This window comes from Tubulanus polymorphus, chromosome 4, assembly GCF_964204645.1.
Source record: "Tubulanus polymorphus chromosome 4, tnTubPoly1.2, whole genome shotgun sequence".
NCBI classification, from domain to species: Eukaryota; Metazoa; Nemertea; class Palaeonemertea; order Tubulaniformes; family Tubulanidae; genus Tubulanus; species Tubulanus polymorphus.
In genome coordinates, this window is record NC_134028.1 from 20,777,669 (window position 1) to 20,799,410 (window position 21,742).

Here is a 21,742-nt window from a genome sequence, read left to right on the forward strand (position 1 = left end):
GTCAATTTTTGGTTCGGCAATTTCTGATGATGGTTGGCAGACGCTGCCAATATAAACCAATTAGTTTCAGTTATTGATGAAATGACAAATATTATTGCAATTCTATCAGCAAAACTTGATTCTAATTCTAGACATTAGACGTGTTTATTTCTGTTTAAGTTTAACTAGAACTAGGTTTCCATGATATAGATGTATCAATAATTTGTAATGACTGCTAAAAATCAGTTCAAATATCACGGATGTATTGTGTCAGGTTTTCCAAAATTGCTAGAGTAAATCTGTGATTTGTCGCCAGAACAACTCTCAAAATGATCGGTAAGTAAAAATTTTAGTTTTACTGTAAACCAAGTACGATTAGTTTTATTCATGAACTGTTTATTTTCTACAGTAATGTTTAACGATTATAAAAATGATAGTGTTAAAAAAATCATCATCATGATGATTTTTTTAACACTATCATTTTTATAATCGTTAAACATTACTGTAGAAAATTAATATGATATTAATTTGAAGCGTCAACGTTGATGATAATGTTGAGAAAGGTTTTTTTTAAATTTTTCCAAGGAATTGACAAAAGGTACGACAATGGACGAGTGCGCCGATGTCGAGGTTTACAAAAATGGGTACGACGGGCTCTCAAAAGAGCTTTATTCAAAATGTCGTCAGGGTAAGCTAAATTTAAGAGGGAAGTCCAGAAAATCTGGGTCAGTTCAAATCTCAAAGAAAAAGGGGTCATGTTTGACATTTTCAGTTTATAGGAAACCCGCCCATTCTGGATCGTACCTGCTTTTTTTCGTTTACTGTCTATAGCGTAAAACTCGGTTTGCCCAAGGTTTATTTATTCGTGTGTTTAGGATTTGTGACCCCCTTTGCTTGGCTGAAGGGTGGAAAGTTGCAGTGTAGTGAAAAAGAAGTGAAAACCTTATCGATTTATATGATTGTAATGACTAATTGTTGATAGCGAAGCGTGTAAATGATAACGGTTGGGTTATCTATAGAAATACGCAAATACGTAGCTTGAACATTTTGGGGATTATTGGATATCATTTTCGTATATCCAATGAAAAAATAGTCCCCAAGTCCACACACCAAAAGAAATCCTGTTTCTCGGGCGGGGCCAATCGCCAAAAGTGGTAGGTATGGTAGGGATTTGTTTTTCTTTTTTATAGAAAATAAAATTTTGGGCATACTTCTAAAAATGGGTAGGTCGCCGTAAATACTTTTTACAGCACCAAATATTTTGTTAGAAATATGATTAGCAGCTAGACCGCAGTAATAAAATGAGGTTGAGGTGTTTGTGCAATACAAAAATTAAGATTGATTAAAAAACTATATTATTTTTAAACATATTTCAGGGAATTCCTGGAATTTTACAATCCAAGGTTGCCATCAATGTCTGATTAGCAAAGTTGTCTGAGCATGATGCACCATTTCCAGAATCAAATTGTTAAATCTGATGTGACAAAACATTTCTATGATGTTGATCTAAGTGCCGACATCACGATTTGATTAAAAAGAACAATTATTTACGTGAATGGAGAATAGTTTTGTAGTCGGTCGGCCACAAATATATATTTTTGAAAAGATTTTTTTCACCCAAAATTTTGAAGAATGGTCGGTAGGCAGTTTTATTTTATTCTGATAGTAATTATTTGAAATGACCAAATATCGGGTCGGTCGGGCCTGAGAAACAGGGTTTTCTTTTGGTGTGGTCTAATGCTGACGATTTACATTGAAAATTGTCAGGATGCCTCTTCCTTGCTACTAGCAAAGAATAATAAAAACAACTGACGCTGACGTTCGACGCTAAAACGATCCTGATATCTTATTATTTCTCACTCACAAATAAAAACAAATAAGTGTACATAAAATTTACAAGCAGTGACTAGTGAAATACTCAATTTAGTAATAGTTTTTTTCTATGAAAAAAAAATTACATTCAATTTTCGATACATCAAACCGGAGGCGTTCACTAAGTACGTATGCAAAACGGAGCAAAATCAAAAGTTAGATAGCCATTTTACACATACTTTCTTGATACTCCGGCCAGAAACTCTTTTGGAATAGACGTTTTTGGTGATTTGATCTACTCTCTTAACCAAACATTATTACAAAATCGACCATCCAATTGGACGTGTAGTTCGATTTTCCGATTTCAAAATCCAACCTCTTATTTCGTTCCCGGTAGGTACGTATGATGGGTTTGTAAGGAACACTTGAAATAAGCATCGAATCAAACTAAATCAGTCAATCAAATAAGTAAGAGATAAGTAGGAGGGACAATCATCCATATTTGAAGATAGAAAATACACACTGAAACATCAAACAACAGGACCATCGTACATTACTAGCCTATTTTACAGCAACATCATTAGAAATATACGTAATAAGATGATTTACAGTTTACGTCGTGGACTTTAATGTAAATAGCTACTTAGCTATACGCAGATCACACGCTTTTGACTTGTTTGCTCCTACCTAGCTACGGCTTGCATACGTACTTACGTATGCGACATTGGCAAATTTATACGGAATAAATAAATCACTAAATGTTTTTTAATAGACATTCGATTATATATCAGAGTAACTTTTGATAACTTTGAATTTTGTTATAAACTATATCTATACACGTGTGCAATAATATATATATTTACAATTCATCTCTAGATTTTCGAAGCCGTAGATTTTCATCACCATACCACGCACAATTTCATGAACACAAAATCATAAAATAAATCACAAAAGGAATTGAAATCACGTAATTTTTTCAAACGGGTTTAACATTCAATACTTCCACATGCAGAATACAGTCGAAACTCAGGGTTGAGTCGCACAGTCGTGACTTTAGTCCAAAATGGTCCTATGATAAGAATCGGGAAAAATCTCTACCTTGATGGTGCGACTGGTCCCTGGGTTCTGATCACAGATGGTAATGTATTCAAAGCAAGATTAAGATATTGATTTGCAGTACTAGTTCGTGTACACGTGATAACCTAGAGTAACTGCTATACTTTCTTGAATCAAGGTCAAATCCCTGAAATATTCTACATCACTAACTGCGTTCTTAAAGTTTCTTAAACTTTAAGACCCACTACTAGCGCTCGCTAGACTCAATTATTCAAAGTAGACGCATCCTTTAGAAATCCGTTCCACACTCCTCCTCAACCGGAAGTCCGAGACTGCCTCGCCTTCGATTATTGGTCGTCTGAGCTCCGTGAATTTGACCTTCGATTTCCGCATCTCTGTAACCTTTCATTTGTGACGTCACGCCTAGATGCAATTAAAACGAAAGTCAGTTAAATTTGAATATTAGGGAACACGTGTCAATGTAACACGAGGAGAAAAAATTCGTAAATATGACCGAAAACAAAACCAACTCCTATTGGCGGGTTGACATATTTTGTTTATGTATATTTCGTTTATGTATACTAAGAAAGTGCATGAAAGTGAATGAAGTACATTTCTTACTTCGTAAACAATAACATTAGTAAGAAAGAGTAATGTCATTAGGAACGTGAATCTCGTTAAAACCGTACCACTATTAAACTTGTTAATACAGAGAACCGACGGTTCGGCGTCTTGATACCAATACGTCGTAAGAATTATAATCCTAATTATGATGAGTGTTTAAAACGTGTCAGTAATCAAGCGAAACACGTGCGTTGAGCGTATAAGTTAACGCGTTACATCGAAATGAATACACGTAATAATGTTGTTATATGATATGATTATCAATGATACTTAATTTTCAAAGTGGGTTAGGCTATTTTTTCGATTGTGGACTTCTCAAGACCTGCGAGCAATTATCTCAGATTTCTCGGTAGAAGATTTCTGCAGTCACAGAGACCGCTGAATATGTACAAAGATAACCAATCAATAAATAGATACAGATAATTCCTTCGTCGGAAGAGCACAAATCGAAAAAGACTAAGGCCCTAGTGTCTTACTCAATCAAATATCTAAGAAGCTCTTGATCAAAGCGAGTATGCAAGAAAACGTTTTCTTCAAGATGACACAAGTAGTACAGTGTTAATATACAGTGTTAATATCCATTCATTCATTCTTACAATTATCTCTTTTGAAACCACGTACGTCACAATTCATCTTTGGTACGTAGTTAATATTTGATTTAACTACCATACATATCTCATATAAAGGCAGTCATGTTGGATCACGCGTGATTTTTATCAAATCAAGTGAAACTTTGGCAAAATTTCAGTTGCCAAGCGCACCGCCTTGCACACATCCCGCGAGATTTGGGTAAAGTCCATTACGACCGCCTTGATATGAAATAAGCACATTGAACTTCAACTTAGGTCAAATTTAACGAAAAAACTGTGCTAAGTTACACTGTACTAAGTAATATTAGTGTCTCAGAGGAATTTTGTTGTTATTGATATTTTTACCGGTAGATTGAGAAGCGATGGTTTGATCTGTGGGCGCAGTAGGTTTAGACGCCAGTTTTCGACCTCGTCTATTCGCTCGAGGTTGTCCACCAGGCTCAACTGTAAAATCCAATCAGAAGCATGCGCAATACATTACCAGAGTATAGATATTGAAAGCGAAAAGGTTTTTGGTTTGAACATTTCTCCTTAATCCAAACTGACATTATGTAAGGCGAAGATAAAAATGAATCAGATCACACTGATATATTGATCAAATAAAGACCCGATTTTGGTAGAATTTAAGATTGAGAAAAACATGCTGATGAACTCATGCCTGTATCAATCTGCGGCCTGGAAACACCAGACATGAAATATTGTATCGCCAATGTTCCTACTTGTGATCATCCACACTTCGCATGTGTGCCGCCTATTTCGAAAACGCCTGACATATGAATTTTATCAGCACCACTTTCAGAATTAAATTTGCAAGGTTTCACGCGCAGGGGCTTGTTATAAGATAATGAAGGATGGATGGTCTGCACAGATACTGGTATCATCCATCCACCATCAATTAGCCCCTTTCCACAGCGGTCTTTTAATTGTGTGATATTCATTACTTTGCTATCAATGTAAAAAACAAGCCCCTGCGATTTCACACTAAAAGGCGAATGTATAATGGTTCAGAGGTGCAGATGGATACCTGCATAAGGAAAACGGTTCTGAGTTATTTGGATTTCGGAGAAACCGTTCTTTCATTCCTAGAATAAACAGAGCAAAGAATGGAATTCGGATGACGCGGTATATAGTGAATTGTAAGGCGGAGGCGACACGTGCTGAAATGATGCTACATCTACCTATGATTGACGTAAATCGTTTACCTGGCTGTTCACCGTCATACGCGCATGGATCTACTTTCACAGCAGGGATAAGAGGCGGGTCATTACTACGCAAAACGGGAACTACTTTCTGAGCCGGCGCAGGAGAAGGAACTGCTGGGGCGTAATACGGCTCGAAAGCTTCTTTGATCGGTGTAGAACGTGCGGATGATTCGTTCGATGTTACCGATCGTGATTGGGTGGCGTCGGATGACGTCACGCTTCCGGGTCCTATGCCACCGGTTGAGATTTGTAATCTACGAAAAGCCTTTGAAGGGATCGAGTCGCCGCAGTAGAGATGAGCTTCTTTCTCTTCGCTTTCAGCTTGGTTTGATTCTGTAATATTGTTAGTTGCACAGCAGAGGGTAAATTACAACAACTCGTGAACAAACGATATCAAACATGGAAATGAGGGGAACCTGTAAGTAATCCCACCTGGCGGCGTGACGCACAAACGCGTCTTGCGTAGTCGAAAGCAATTGATTTCTATTCAAATTCAAACTAAATTGCTGGCTATCCAAATTTCATCAAAGAGCTAGCCTCGTTTTTCAGATAATTGATTTTCTTGTCGAGTTATAATTGAAATCTCGACGAAATTGAAGCTCGTCAGACCGAGTAACTACTAGCACACCTGGTGGATGTTCACTTACCACAAGTAGTAAAATCCAATATTTTGGTTCATGCTGAATTGCTGTACACAAAATGGACACGTACTTTCCTTTTGTGTTTTTGCACAAGCAAATTTGATCGAAAATCAATTTTCATTTTCACTTATAGATCAAACCTAATATTTCGTTAATGCACATTTGATACTTTTAAGCCATTTCTAACTTAATTTGAGAATTCACACACCCAGTCCCAATAGTGCCTTTCATGAATCACTTCTTAACAGATTTAAAAAATTCAGTATTCTTATTCACATTACTTAATTTAAAAAAAGAACAAATATGAAAAGTATGGATATGAAATGGAAAATGTGGTGGAAGAAGAATGACGAGTTGAAGACTTAAGATAACTATAGAAGTTTAAATAAGGAGGTAAGGAGGTCGTACCTAGTTCATCAATACTGCTTGTCCTTCTATGAAGCATTCTGAATGTCTTTGATGGAATTATTGATGAATTGTTGTTGCTGATTCCGTTTAATGATGGATTGAATGATGTATGATGATGATCTATAACGACAACTACATATCTAAACATCTATCTACATCATCTATATACAGATTAACAAAACCGTGTAACAGAGAAAGTAAATCAATTATTATTAGGACCCGGTCTTATAGACTGGTAATATCTTTAACCCAGGAGCTCCATTCAATCGAAAATGAGTTAGCCCAGTTTACAGTAAATACCAGTCTATAAAAACTGCCCAAGTACATTGTTAACATGGTCTATCTAAAACAGGGACCAGCTGCATTGTCGTAACCTCTTAGTCTAAAGTCGTCTTAAATCTTAAGACCGGTCTCAAGTCGTAAGATTGGCTATAGAACTAAGATTATATAGACTAGTCTTAAATCTAAATCATGACTGTGCAAATGGCCCATAGATGTAACAAAAATTATAATAGATATTTTGCTAAAGTAAAAGCTGAATACAAGCGATCTTTCCTCCTTACTCGGTAACGGTTAACTCGACGAACTTGACTGATGACTCTTGGGTCGTTCTGCTTCCCTGCAAACTTTATGAAGAATTTGCAATCCAAATGCTACCGAATAAGACTGGGCTTAGAAAGACTAAATTATCCTCGAAAAATGGGGGAAAATCAACCAAAAAAACACTTCTAAAAGTTCAAGAAATTGTTGCCAAGCAAATCATGAAGAATAATAATCATCCAAAACAAAATACAAATATCGTTGTGAAATATAACTGTAAATAAGTGGGATACGAAACGAAGAACGAACAAAGGAAAATATATAAGCCATGCATGAAGCAAATTCTAATATCAACCATCGTATTATCAATAGTTCGTCATTTTCAATAGAATGTATTTTAGATACTTACCCGAGTTATTATCTACTAGATCTGGGGGTATGGGGGGTTTAGCCTGGTTTTCAGGAAGTACATCATGTTCCGTAACTCCGATCATATTCTGTAATCTCCTGAACGCTTTTGACGGAATATTTTTCGACGTTTCTCGAATTCCGCCGAATGTCATTTCATCGTCTTGATTTGAAACTTTCCTCTGAAGAACTGTCAACAATAGGAAATAAAAGCAGTTAATCGAAACTGTAAGCAGGTAGCTACGGCATAATGGATACTTTCTTATTGCCTCTTACTGGCCAGAATGCATATATGCATACATGTAGATAAACGTTAATTTTCATCCCGGTTGACGTGTTGAGATAATTTCATATGTATATAGTTGGAAGAAAGGATTAAAGGATACTGAAATGCTGACTTGTCCTTGGATTACTTAAATGGTTGGATTATTGATTCCTGAAGTACATCGACAAACGATGTTACATATTACACACAATTAGAGATGTACGTAGGCTACGGGTGATAATATCAATATCACTTTTCACCTTCGAGAGAAGACCGCGATACGCAGTAAGAGATATTCGGCCCAACCAAAAACGTCGGACCAGGCCCGAGCCAAAATTCTAGCACGGGTCAAATTATTGCGTGTGTATTGCCACCGGTACCGGAAATGACTCACTCTGCTTTGTTCGAGCATTGTTTAGTATCGAGTGAGTGGTTTGCGTGTGAGCGCGCTATCTAATGGGACACCGGCAAGGCTGTGGGAAGCGAGGATTCAGCGATAATCCGCCAGGATCGCTAGTGGCACTGGGTTACCGCGCTTCAATTTTTTCTACATTTCAATTAAATTCGAGTCAACTTTTCCGATTAGTAAATCAGTTTTTTCAGTGAAATCAATACCATCCACTGAGTGAGAAGGGGAATCTTATATCTGTCCGATGAGTCGTTTGATAATTTTCTCATTCGTAAGCCTAAAAGTGAAGTTCAAATTTCATTGAAAATGAACTGATTTTCACTACGAATAACCCGGTGTTTTATCGCGCCATCTGGTGTTGCCGGTATCCCATTAGGCACTGGCCAAATTCGACTCGGGCCTGACCCGGGCTGAATCGTCTCCGTGTGATTACGTCTAAAGGCTAGGGGTAGCAATACCACCCCTCGACAAGAAGAGATACTGACGCGCTTACAGAAGCGTAATAATACGAATAAGAATACGAATGAGTACATTTAAGGATTATTGCGCTGGGTGTAAGTTTTTATAACGTAAAGAAAATCACACTTTTACATTTTTGTATACTCACATTCGTTGCTCTCGGCGGGTGGTAGAACTCTTTGTTGTGGGACCGGTGAATATCTACGTTTAGGAGCTTCATCTCCACCGTGTAACATTGAATAAACCGCCGATTTACTTTTATCCCACTGCGGTTTGTCACCACCCGGCTGTTGACTACAACGATAATGAAAAAAAACCAAAAAATATCTGAAAGCAGCAATAACGGGTTTTCTGCGAAGCAAAAAGAATAATCATAATCAGAGAATAACAATAGGGCATTCTGCCAAGGGAACAGAAACCCCCTATAATGATGGGAAATAATCCGAATTAGCTGATATCTAATTTCATCAAATTACTAAAAACGATTGATGATTAGAAAGAAACAAATGATCCCGAATCAAAATGGAAATAACTAAAGTTCCACGGGTCTAACTTGAAATTAGAAATTAGAGTTAGCAATTGGAACTGAACACATGTAACGCTACCGATGACGTGGAACTGGATCAGGATATCTAAAAAAACTGGCGAATCGGATTCATCGTAGGAAACTTAGGAACAACAGGATCCAGTTCCAAAGTTCTCGGTAAAGTTGGTCTTTTCGAGTTAGATTAGTCCCTTTCCAAATGTAACTTCAAACAGTCAAATTCTATTAGAAAACCGTGGAACAGGTGATACATGATCCAGTGGCACAAACGAGTCTAGATAACGAACTAGACATACTTCCTCATGTTTTGTACGTGTTAGAATATTCCTCCAGAATTCGTTGGACACCTGTACCTGTTCCGTGCAATCTGACGGACACCTGTACACACCAGTAAGTAGTATATAATACTGACTGGTTTCATCAATCACGAGTTTTGTAATAACAAATCATAGAAAAAAAATCAATCTCACTTCACCGGCTACAGAGAAATCTATCAGGAGAAGCAGGCCTCAGTACAAACACGCGTCAATAACCGGTGCATGAATGAATTGATGATGAATTCAATTGGATCTGGAAACTGATTTCAACATCGCATCAAAGTACTGAATCACTTCGATGCATTACAAGCATAATGCAAACGATTCTTTGCATCTATTCAACCATTTATTATTTATTATATGTATGTATGTATGTACGTACGTACGTACGCACGCACGTACGTACGCACGCACGCACGCACGCACGCACGCACGCACGCACACACACACACACACATATATATATATATATATATATATATACACACACACACACACACACACACACACACACACACACACACACACACACATATATATATATATATATATATATATATATATATATATATATATATATATATATATATATATATATATATATATATATATATATATATATATATATATATATATATATATATATATATATATATATATATATATATATATATATATATATATATATATATATATAACTAAAAGCAAATATGAAACTAAAAGCAAAATCAATCTACTACGAAAACAGTATTCAAAACATGCATTGAAACGATCCAATTAAGACAACAGAATAGCCCTGAAGATAGTAAGTCTTGAAGCTCAAAAGTTGATATAAGTTAACCGCCCGATAGACGCCAGTTTTTGATTTACACTCTGTCAGTATAAAGCTTTACTTTAACCAACTTTTGAACAACGATCACAGGAACTGCTACTAGCCTAATGACCCCTGTAGAACATAAATTAACTACACTACTGCATACCTAAGATTAATCTAATTGTATGGATCTACTTAATCCTCTATCGAAAGAATATCATCTCTACTCTATATCGGCTAATAAACTTACGCTTGTTGAGCTGGGGTAGGTTTTGGAGGTGCGGGTATAGGTCTCAGCGGTGCCACAACGTGTTTTATATCAGCGCTATAGATGTTTGATTAAGAGAAAAATGTTCAAAAGATAGATCCAGAGTTAAGAAATGTCATCGTAAAATTGATACAATGGGCTGTTTCTACGGTACTACGTAAAAACTTACGGTGGTTTGAATTCTGGCGTGTTGTTCCTAAACAAAGATGAAAGGCAAAAATTTAATTTTTCTTTCTCGGAATGAATTTTATAGCCACTTCGCCAATTTTTTGTCTACAGATAGTCCAAGACCCAGACTTAACCTCCTTACTTGGGAAGAAAACCATATCATCAACGTATCAACATTGGCATTGTTTCTATAGAGTTGGTTTCCTTTACACTCTCCCGGTGAGAACTTCAAAAATATGACCATAGTCTCAAACACGGTCGCAGAAAACCCAGAGTTAGGTCTGCACAAACACGAGCTCAGATTGTGTTTCTTTTTTATCAGATTGTGGTGTTTTAGGCAAAGGGTGTTGGAAAATGCGTACCTTAAAGGAAGGCTGCTCAAGTGTATTGGATCCATGGTATAGCGGTTATCACATTCTGCGGAAGGTTCAAAACCTGATGGCACCCTTTCCTCTTGCAATAATTCTTATTGTACTGATTGTTATTTTAATAAAGACCTGTGGGAGGGTCTGGCCAAATGAATAAAACTCGCAGATTAGTTTATTAGTACTACGAGCAATTATCTAACTCGTAGATTAGTATAAGGAACTCTAGTGAATCGGTTCCATGGTGTAGTGGTTATCACATCTGCTTAACACGCAGAAGGTCTCGGGTTCGAAACCCGATGGAACCTCGGGCACTTTTTATGAATATGGCATTCATTTTGCACGTGGAATTTTTTCTAGAGACCCTCAAAGTCGTGCGCATTGAAGTCTCAATCGAGGAATAATTTTCTCTCCAAAAAATGATTATGAAAATCCATATTGTGAATAAAAAGATTTCAAAATGTTTCCTTGAGCTAGCTAATTCATTCGATGTTTTCGTGGTATTTGTCATTATCCATACAACATGGGCAGAGTGTTTCATCAATGGCAAAATAAATTCAGTCATATTCATCACTAATGATAGTTGTAGCTAACTGAGTGACAGGATACTTACTGAACGGGTCTGGCGTCAGTCACGACTCCTCCAGTTTGAGCCCTGAACGAATCTGCCACGTTCTCATCGGAATAAACTTGATGCGGAGAATTATACTGAGCGTGTTGAATAACAACCGATCCCGGACCCGAGTGGTGAGCTGGAGACCTCGGATGTTCGGATTCAGCCGCATCAATAGTTCGTTGAGCTTGATTCGGTAACTTAACCGCTGGAGGCCTGCGTATATACGGTATGATATACATATCAACAATTCATTTTTGATATACAACAGAAGATACAATGAGTAACTTAAGGTAAAGAGGGAAATATCTATTTTAGAAATGAATATTGTGACTTATGTTAAATCATAGTTAGTTATTTCTTAAGACGAAAATAAGCATGATTTATGCCGAAACCGAGCATCAAGAGGCAGTCAGCTTCCTAGCGAACTTCACGTAGAATTGAAATGACTTTTTATCTCCTCAATCTCAACACAGACATCATATTGAATGCACAAGTTACATTCCACCTACATTTGAATAACACTCCAGTTCTACAATTATCGGTTAAGTCAAAATCTAAAGTTAAAATCATTTCATTCCCGATGTTTTGATTCATATTTCATTCAGCGTGTCCCCTTACCAACCGGGAGCAATACACGGCGTTAATCAACCCTTTATGGCCAAATTTAAGTAACGACTGGATCCAGATTTTTACTTCAATCCATTTTACTTACCTGGGTCTATTTTTAGTTTTAAACTGTTTAATATGGTCACCGAAATCATCGCCGATATAAGAAAAGGGCTTCTTCGATGATCCACCCTTCGTCATCTGACGTTGAACGACATCGGGCACATGTTCCTTCGATGGACTTCGGGGTTCGTTGTGGGCCTGTAGAAAACACACATAACAACACCATCAATAACACCTATACTGTGAACTGTAAACGTATCTTCTGCGCAGTAATCTAACCGACCCCTTACTTACTAAATTCCTCCTTCGATGCATTATTCAACTACATATATATCCGAATGATAAAACCAGAATGTTTACAAATATCTTGAAAATATCATAGACAATCGTATATCTATATCTAAGCTAAATCCATGAAGAATTTGTATATCACTACATTTTAATCCATATTGAACGCATATAGAACTTATATTTGAATCAGATCATAATGTTTTGACGGTTGCCTGAACGCGGCATCCTGATGCACTGTTAGTTACCAGGTATCTTTTATGTATGTGTGTTATACCTGTATCTACGTACAGTATCTAAACCTATATCACTTTCACACGATGAGAAAAGATGTTTGAAAGCTAGAGGAGACCTCGTATCGGAATACCTAAGAAAAATGCGCTACTAACTTAATTCCTCAAACTTGAGTAAACAACAATTCTAAATTCTATAACGCTTTGAAGACAGACTGATATTTCAGTTCAGCAAAATAAAGTTTGAAAAGGTAAACAAAAACGGTGGTTAAAAGCAAGGCGGTTGAAAAGCGATGAAACGTACAAGGGGTCGGAGAGATAGTCACATGAGGCGTCGTCTTCGCCCCGACACACAGGCTAAGCCATACACTATAATGGTGATGATCTGATACTCCACCACATCATTAGTTGACATAATGAAAATATTGACTCGTACTTAAAACAGAAGATAAAAAAGTACACAGCACATCACACACTCATGCATAGCTACAGTGTCGCCGCCTACTGGTGTGATCTATCATACGTATTTCTTGAAAGAATGTGAGGTTTTTAGCTGAAAATACAGTCAGGAAAGTTTTATCCTACATTCAACTGAACCATGCGTGAAGTTAATCATTTACGTCGTATTATCCACTATCTACTATCCTCACTAGGGGGCGCATTCTCGATAAACGAACTCGACTACCTGTGGATGTTTAGGTATATAGCCTAGCGGTGGTGGAGGGGGTGCTGGTGGTATATGACCCAGTGGAGGTGCAGGTGGGGCTGGGGGTATCGGGCACGATGATGCTGTATTATGATTTAACGTATCCAATGGTGGAGGAGGTGGTGCCACAAACTCCGGACTCTTTGGTTCCATCGACGACTGTGGTGACATCGGTGGAGGAAATTCAGAGGACGCCTGACGGCCATATTGAACAGGAGACGGTTGTTGTTGTAGTTCTTGTTGTCTTTCTTGAGAGAGCCAGGGCATAGGACGCTGATAGGGCAGCGGAGAACCGACAGATCGTTGAGTTGTGAATTGGGGCTGTTGCTGAGAATAAGGAGACACTGGTGGTTGATTCTCTGAAGAGGCAGCCTGGTTGCCATATTGATATTGATGTTGAGAATAAGGAGACATTGGTTGACTGTCTGGATTCTTGGCAGCCTGGTTGCCATATTGATATTGATGTTGAGAATAATGAGACATTGGTTGACTCTCTGCAGTCGTGGCTTCCTGGTTGCCATATTCATATTGTTGATCGATTGTGGTTTTATTGTTACTGTAGCTATGCGACCTATCATTAGGATACTGTTGCGAAGCGTAATGCGAGGATAAATCAGGTGGGTTTAATTGACTGCTGTCACTAGGTAGCACCTCGGTATATCCACTTCCGTATCTCTGTGGTAAACTAGCCGTTGACTGAAACTGAGGCTGTTGATGCTGCGGCTGCTGGTAATGCGGCGGATAACCGGGATGAGACTGCTGTATCTGAGGTGACCTCGGCTGCTGTTGGTACTGATTATAGTTATGTGCCGGATGCATCGAGGGGGGCTCGTATGGTTGAGCTGGCTCGAACTGTGGGTAGCGAGGATACTGTTGTCTGTGATCCTCGTACTGTGGATACGGGTGTTGAACCTCGTATTGTTGCTGGTTGTTATAGTTACTGGTGTATTGTTGTTGCGGTTGGTATTCGCCACCGTGCGACTGCGGAGAATGCCCGTTCGGGGTGCCGTAATATCCGTCGTAACCGTGTTGTTGTTGATTGTAGTGAGCCGACATGTTGGATTCTAGATTTTGGACGGGTTCCGGTCGTTTGGAGTTACCTCCCCTGAAAAACATGAATAAAGTTATAGAAATTTCATTCCGCAACAATCTGAAAAACAATTTTAGGTTACAATGAAATGCAGATCCAGGGGCAGACTTTGACAGGAGCGTGAAAATGAAAACGGCAAAACCGACAAAATTTGAAAACTATTTCATGGCACTTTCTTGGACGAGATTTAAGCGGATATCAATTTTGGTCAGAATACCGCTGCTTTCGTTAGATGTGGATGGGAAAATTGCTTCAAAATGATCCTGACTTTTTTCCATGGGTGGTAGCACGATGCACGAAGCAACAAGAGCACGCGCTTCCATCTGAAAGCGTGCAGATATCGTTCCTTGACTAGTTGCGTATATTGTGGGATTTGTCTGAATTCTCAGCACGGATTACGTGATGATGAAGCCTACACTGCGGATAAAGAGAGAGGATAGGAAATGGAGAGAGGGAGAAATGCAGAATTCGATGTAAAAATAAACGCCGAGAACAGCTGATTCTGTGGAAACTTTGATAACTCTTCTCACAGCTCTCTACAGTGTATACCACACATACAACTATACATCACCATCATCGTTAAACCACTATATCACAGAAATACATGGGTTTATAACTCTTTCGTAATTTTTGTTCTGGCTATATCTGTCATGTTACAATTTCTAAATCATCGAGTAATTAGTTAAGTAAGTTAACGCTAGGCCCTCGAAAATTGAGATTCACTTCCCCGCAATTTAAGGACTCTAAAGTTTCCTACCACATAGATCCAGATTTTCAATATTTTCCCATTAGATGAAAATCATCTTGGATTCAAACAAAATTCTAATCTTAGAGGGCTCAGTCTTTCTTGTGGAAAAGTTTTGCCAGTGTACATACAAGAAAATCATTAGTCTGGTTTAAGACAATTCTATATTATTGATATACAGTACACGAATTGTGCGAAAATTTCATAGTCTTTAAGAATCTTTGATTTTACCTAACCGCTATATACACGTATTCGGAAACAGGCTCATCCCTAGCTTGGGATTCTCAAAAGATTTGTATAAATACAATATCTTTCTCGGTAGAGTTTACATGTTTATACGAACCGCGATCGACTTCAACTTAAACTTGCTATGATTCAATTATAGATAAAATTCTCAACGAACAAATATCTCCTACGTACCTCGTACACCGTCTTCTCCTATACCTTCCGGAAAATACGTCCTTCAGATTACATGAATATAACCTTGTGGATGAGGGAGAGAGAAGCTGGTGGTGGAAGCTCTACTGGTTAGTAGATACACCTCACATCGAGATGATTGAGCGAAAGGAACACATATAACATAGGGGTCTATTTTAATCCAACTTCTTCTAACACTCTTACACTATGATTCAGATCCACCACTTCTCACACAACTATAACTCGATCGTACTCAATAGTTCTCTATATTAAACCTTAAATTAAGTGTATGAATCATGAGTTATTTCTTTTATGAAGGGAAAATCTGATATCTGAAACACTCATCGGGGCAGAAAAAAATTCCAGGCTAATACCATGTAAAACCTCTTCGTGTCCTATGGTATAAGTTCATGTTACATATACGCGTATGTTTGTCTGGAATTTAGGAAATGGGCTAATCGAAAGTATGAATATAAAATTTGATATTTTGACGAAATGTTGTCAATCCTTTCGATCCATTTCCACAGCCATGGTTTGAGTCAGTTAGTTCATTTCCGACGAGAGAAAAGTCGAGAAAATACACAATCTCAGGTGAATATACGAGGAAAATCCCACAATAATTCAGCTAATTCAGCTTTGAGACAATGGGATACCAGAAACACTAGATGGCCCAACAAAACACCGAAATTATTCGTAACAAAAATCAGTTCATTTTCAATGAAATATCGAATTGAGTTTTAGGCTTCCGATTCCGAAAATTATCAAACGAGTCATCCGATAGGTATAAGATCCCCTTTCTCACTCAGTGTATAAGTATTGCTTTCACTGAAAATTTGATTTAAAGTTGACTCAAATTTAATTGAAATGTACGTAGAAGAAATTGAAGCGCGGTAACCCAGTGCTACTAGCGATCCTGGTGGATTATCGTCGTAGCCTAGGCGGTATCCCATTCGCCATTATCGGGTGCCATTATCTTCTGATCATCAATACGCCTATTGATGGCTGATAGTCTCAAATATATAATCACTTCTATTCAAGATCTTTACATCTTTTGCTGAATAATTGCGAGGTTTCTCTCGTGCGTATATGACCCGAGAGTATTATGGTATCTCAGAACTGAAGATCTGGGTCCGAATATAAACTAGATATTTTGAGAATGATAACATAGAAGAACGATAAACATCCATAGAATGGTGTAGTGCCAAATAAAGAACAAAAATATGTGGCTTATGCTGCAGAAAAGTTAATCCCAGTATAGTTAACTATGGGGTCTTTATATACAGTGGCGCAAAAGCACGAAGTATGTATACGTATATACACTATAATTCACTTATAACTACTACTCCAGACTCTTAGATTACTCACTTTTTTATCGTAAGCTGTAAAACATCTGGACACGTTTTTATAAATTCTTGCGCTTGCGCATGCGTCAGATCGCTCGCGTCTATGCAGCCGATTTTAATGATCCAATCGCCTTTATCTAAACCTGTTGACGCGATGCTACCTTCCGTTACCTGAAAATAATAACGGAAAAATCAGGCAAATGAATATCGAATCTTCTATCTTCTTTGATGAAGGGTGAGGCAGTAAAAAGTGGACCCATATAGATATATAGACGGGGTTGAGGCGATAAAATAGCCGCAATCACCCAACGTTTTTGGCACGGGTCAAATTTGGCTTTAGCACGCGGGTCGAATTATTTATTGCGAGTGTATTTTTACTTGTTCCTGAAGTGCCCCTCTTCACTCTGTTTATCATAGAGAGAGTGGTTCACGTGAACGCGCAAGGCACGGGCCAAATTGGACTCGGTTCTGGTCCGGGCCAAATCGTCTCCGTGTGATCGCGGTTTTAACATAGAACTGTACTATGGGATAGATGAAGGGACTACGGTGACCATATAGCCAAATAGGTTTAGCATGTGCATTTTCAATAGGTTTTATCAACCTTTTGAATTCTTGTTCTCCATCTCAACGCTCCGTACGTGATAAATGCATCAACCATTGCCGAGATACAGCCTACATCTCTACACAGTCGACATATGAAGACGATATTGGCATTCCTGCTCGGAGCGGGGCTTTGTTCTTATGCCATCAGAATAATTTTTATTAAAAACAATCCTATCTTGTTCCGGTACATCCCGGTACATATTCATCGACTATAGCCTGTAAATATTTTACCTATCTAGTTTCTATGACAACCGGCCGGTATCATTAAATTCCGGAACAATCCTCCGGTAACCACCACCGCCCGACAAATCTCTAGAGGTAGATCGAAGCTCTACACTTCAGACAGTTACACCTGGCTATTATCAATTTTACTTTTCTTTCTACACTTTCTACACTTCTGATCAATCAATCATCTGATTTATGTTTTAAACACTGAAGCTCTCTGGTTTTTTTTTAAATCATTTGATAAACCTGCCTTTACGTTCCCAGTTAAATGGCCTACGCATACTACTTCCTTCCTTGAGGTCTCAAATATTCAAAACATTTTGACACATCCAAATTGATGTTTCAGTGTTAATTGGTTCTGGAATTGAAACCTTGATATCATTATATCCGGTTGCAGTATTGAGAAACCAGCTTAGATTCATGCACAGTAAACCTTCATCAACACTACAACATTTATTCCATGATTGTATAGATTAATTTCGTTATATTCGCTTATCGGTTTCGAAATACGCAAGAAATTAATTTCGTATGTTCGTATGAACGAAGGGGATATTGTATTCTAAGATGTCTTATACAAATTGATTACATTGTAATTATCAGGTTTGGGCGGAGGTATGCATAAGAAGGTAGGTACTGTACTCGCACATGCACCGGTGAGCAGTTTATACCACAGCTGTTTATCTACATCCCCCACACTGTGTATAAACTTTCACCTCTTGTATTTTCTTAATCTTGTTTCCAGACACTCGTCTTATAGAACCCCTTGCCCCCTATCCACACACAGTTAAGTCCGTAATGCACATTTGCTAAGAAACTTTTTAATCTAGTCAACACGCGGGACAATCAACTTAGAGGACTTCTACATTAACAGTATAAGACTGGACAACATGATCTTCAACCTTGTAATATAATTATTTACATTATAGTTATTACGCATTTACAAAGTCGCTTGGTTGGAAGATTTTTTTGAGTGAACCGGGACCGAATTTTTTTTTTGATCATGTACTTTGATTTAGAAGAACAAATTCTATAAAATTCGACTACCAATTACACAATCATATCTGTACTTCGATTTCCGATTTCAAATCAAACCCCTTTTTTCGCTCGCGGCAGGTGCATTGCGTTTGTCGAGGAAACAGATCAAACCAAACAAAATCTACCAATCAAATGATTAACTGGGCCAATCCCAATTCTAAGATAAAAAAACAAGCTGAAAGCCAGTATCTGACTGGTCACCAATGGTCACCACACTAACCAAACAAACTTACAAACTAAGTGATATGATGTGATACAAGGTTAAGGTTTTCAGAAGATTTTAGTATCAAGCGTACTTCCAAGGGCCGAATTGATCTGCGTCCGGGGCAAGTTTTAAGTGACTTGGCTTAAAAGAGAAAATGATTTCGGTGGCAAAATATATTCTTCCTTTTCGGATGCAAGAAATCGCAAAATCACATGCTCCGAGCCACAGGCCAGACGTCTTGAGACATCATCTTTTTCATCTCTCCTAGTGGCGATACCAGATAGATATTACATCATGAATCATCGATTCATGATTCTCTGCAACGAGTTCTTCTCGTAAGCAAAGTAAAAAAAACCACTTGGAAAAAAATTTAAGAGTTGTCTGGTAGCTTCGACCACATCGTCTAAAAACTGTTTCGAAAATCCTCGGCTCGAGAGTGAGCAAGTTAACCTATCAACGTCTTTGTTTTAGTTTTACACCAAAATTGTGGGTATTTCTAAAATCACAAGAACTTCTGAGGATCATAAATTGATGATAGTTTATAAAACCTATATTGATGATTCCTGTTGGAACCAAGTTGGTATCGCCAAGTTTATAAAACTCTCTTTCTGATTTATGATTTGTTGTGAGAAACGTGTGATTCTATGACAACCTCCATCCAGCTCCAAGAAGATAATAGCTAAAACGTTAACTTACATACGGCATTCAATGGAACCGGGAGTCCTGATTTTGACTTACCCTTTGCACAGATAAAGGTTGCTCGTAATCGCATCCTCCGATTAGTCGAAATCCCCAGGGAACGTTCGGATTCGATCTACGAAGCCAAATTGTCTCCATGTTCGTTTCTCTTCCTCTGATAGTCCAGCGGTTTCTATCGTACCTCGTGTGAGTATGTGAGGGGTACAGGTAGAGTATACGTGATAGTAGAGTTGTAGGGAGATAGACAGAAATAACAACTATATGAAAGTGACTAATGAGAAACTACATCATTGGTTCTTAACGCTAAGCACAAGAACTACTTAATAAAACCAGGGCCAGTTACTCAAATCTGGGTAAGCCTAAGCGTCAGATAAGTAAGTCTCATGTGGATAATCCAGTCTCTTAATTGTCGCTATGAAGCCGACTAACTAAAACCAATTAAAATTATCATTATTATCATTTTTATTATCATTATCATTATTCTTATTATTATAATTAGTTCTGTTATTATTATTATTAATTACTGTGTTCTTGCACCCGTATGTACCACGCACTGGGTTGAGTGCCTTAATTCTAAGTACAGCCAGCTGGCTTGATCCTCATAACCATATAGCGCACTTAATATCTGACCAAATATTACATTGTATGTATGGATAATAAAAAATGAATATGCTATACTATACAATACTATACTATATTAATTTTTGAGCACCTGCCCCCTTCCTTATTGTATAAGATGAAATTTAATTGGCAATCGTTAATCTTAAACTGTGAAAATTGGCTCAAAGGGAGGAGATTTGCTTAGAGTTTTCTTAAGATGGTCATACACAATATATCGATTGTATCCAAGTAATCCTGTGAATCGAGAGTCAGCCTGGTCCTTATTTCAAGCCGACTAGAACACTATTTACAAACAACAAATAATCAATTTTGATATATTCTTATTTCATTTATTGGAAAATAATGAACTATTACAATTCTAACAGTTTGATGAACGACAAAACAAAATGGTGACGTTAATTTGCATAATTTGCATAAATATGGCTAATATAAACAGTGCAGTGATATTGTAAGCAAATTTGTAAATAAATAACTCTTTTGAGTCGAGGAAAGACTTGGTGAGGTATATGCGAATAGTTCGGGATTATTGACGGATAAATCCAAGATCACAGAGCGAATTATAACTGGGAGTAAATCTAAATCGCAGTTGATACATTATATTTATATAGCATGTAATATGGATTGTGAGCAGTTTAACTGATCATGGTTGAAGTTAAAGGAATGTTATCTTGAATGTCTATAATTGTATCATCCATAACTCCAGCAGCTTTATTAGTAGCAGCGTCTACTGCGCCATCTATATTCGCCCTATTAGAAACTGCATCTACTGCGCCGTCTATATTCGCCTCATTCGAAACTGCATCTGCTACGCCATCTATATTCGCCTCATTCGTAACTGCATCTTCTGCGCCGCTTACATTGACCTCATTTGTAGTTGCGTCTGCTGTGCCTTCAGTGTTATCTATGAAACTGGTTTCTTTTGCATCACCACCTGCTGTCTCATTGGTAACCGCATCACTAGCCGTCGGCTGTTCCCCGGATGTTACACCACTCGCATCACCACCATCCGTCAAGCCAGAAGAAGCAGGTCCGTTTGCTGTAGCGCCCTCAGCGGCAGCGGTACTCCCCCCAGCTGCTGTACCACCCCCTCCCGCCGCAGCGCCACCTACTGCAGCACTACCCCCAGCTCCTGTACCAGCCCCTCCTGCCGCAGCGCCACCTGCAGCAGCACTCCCCCCGGCAACTGCACCACCCCCTGCCACCGCAGCACCCCCTGCAGTCAGATAACCAATAACACCAGCCACTACAGCTATAAATACGGCTAATGCTGCAACGGCGCCCCCCAACATAGGAGCTAAAGTGTTAGTCAGAGTACGGCTTAGTGTCGAGACAGTGAGCGGCTTTTCTGCAAACAAGATGAATCTTTATTGAATCCAAT

General features: G+C 38.2%; 1 protein-coding gene and 1 non-coding gene across 7 annotated transcripts; one reads left to right on the forward strand and one right to left on the reverse strand.

Moving 5' to 3' along the window:
• Positions 1-1,805: 1,805 nt before the first annotated feature.
• Positions 1,806-19,932, reverse strand: LOC141904569 (uncharacterized). Of its 6 annotated transcripts, XM_074793174.1 has the most exons (12): positions 19,783-19,932; positions 16,999-17,147; positions 14,033-14,486; positions 12,198-12,352; positions 11,483-11,698; positions 10,506-10,532; positions 10,319-10,393; positions 8,542-8,687; positions 7,262-7,450; positions 5,264-5,596; positions 4,407-4,505; positions 1,806-3,270 (listed from the first exon to the last, which is right to left on the reverse strand). In XM_074793174.1, the coding sequence occupies exons 1-12, from the start codon at positions 19,879-19,881 to the stop codon at positions 3,137-3,139; spliced, it is 2,076 nt and encodes a 691-aa protein (XP_074649275.1). In that variant the 5' UTR covers positions 19,882-19,932; the 3' UTR covers positions 1,806-3,136. The 6 variants fall into 6 exon arrangements, with proteins under 6 accessions (XP_074649275.1, XP_074649280.1, XP_074649276.1 ...); XM_074793179.1 differs by lacking the exon at positions 5,264-5,596; XM_074793175.1 differs by lacking the exon at positions 4,407-4,505.
• Positions 11,105-11,177, forward strand: Trnav-aac (transfer RNA valine (anticodon AAC)). Its single transcript has one exon. It is a non-coding gene; the product is annotated as a tRNA-Val (tRNA).
• Positions 19,933-21,742: the final 1,810 nt, after the last annotated feature.

What these genes read in the sequence shown, in the direction of transcription:
- LOC141904569 (XM_074793174.1), bottom strand. Translation starts at nt 19,881, where the DNA reads ATGGAGACAATTTGGCTTCGTAGATCGAATCCGAACGTTCCCTGGGGA. An exon ending in AACCTTTATCTGTGCAAAGG is followed by an intron (nt 17,148 to 19,782) that starts GTAAGTCAAAAT and finishes TATTATTTTCAG; the next exon opens with GTAACGGAAGGTAGCATCGC. An exon ending in AAAACTAAAAATAGACCCAG is followed by an intron (nt 11,699 to 12,197) that starts GTAAGTAAAATG and finishes GTATATACGCAG; the next exon opens with GCCTCCAGCGGTTAAGTTAC.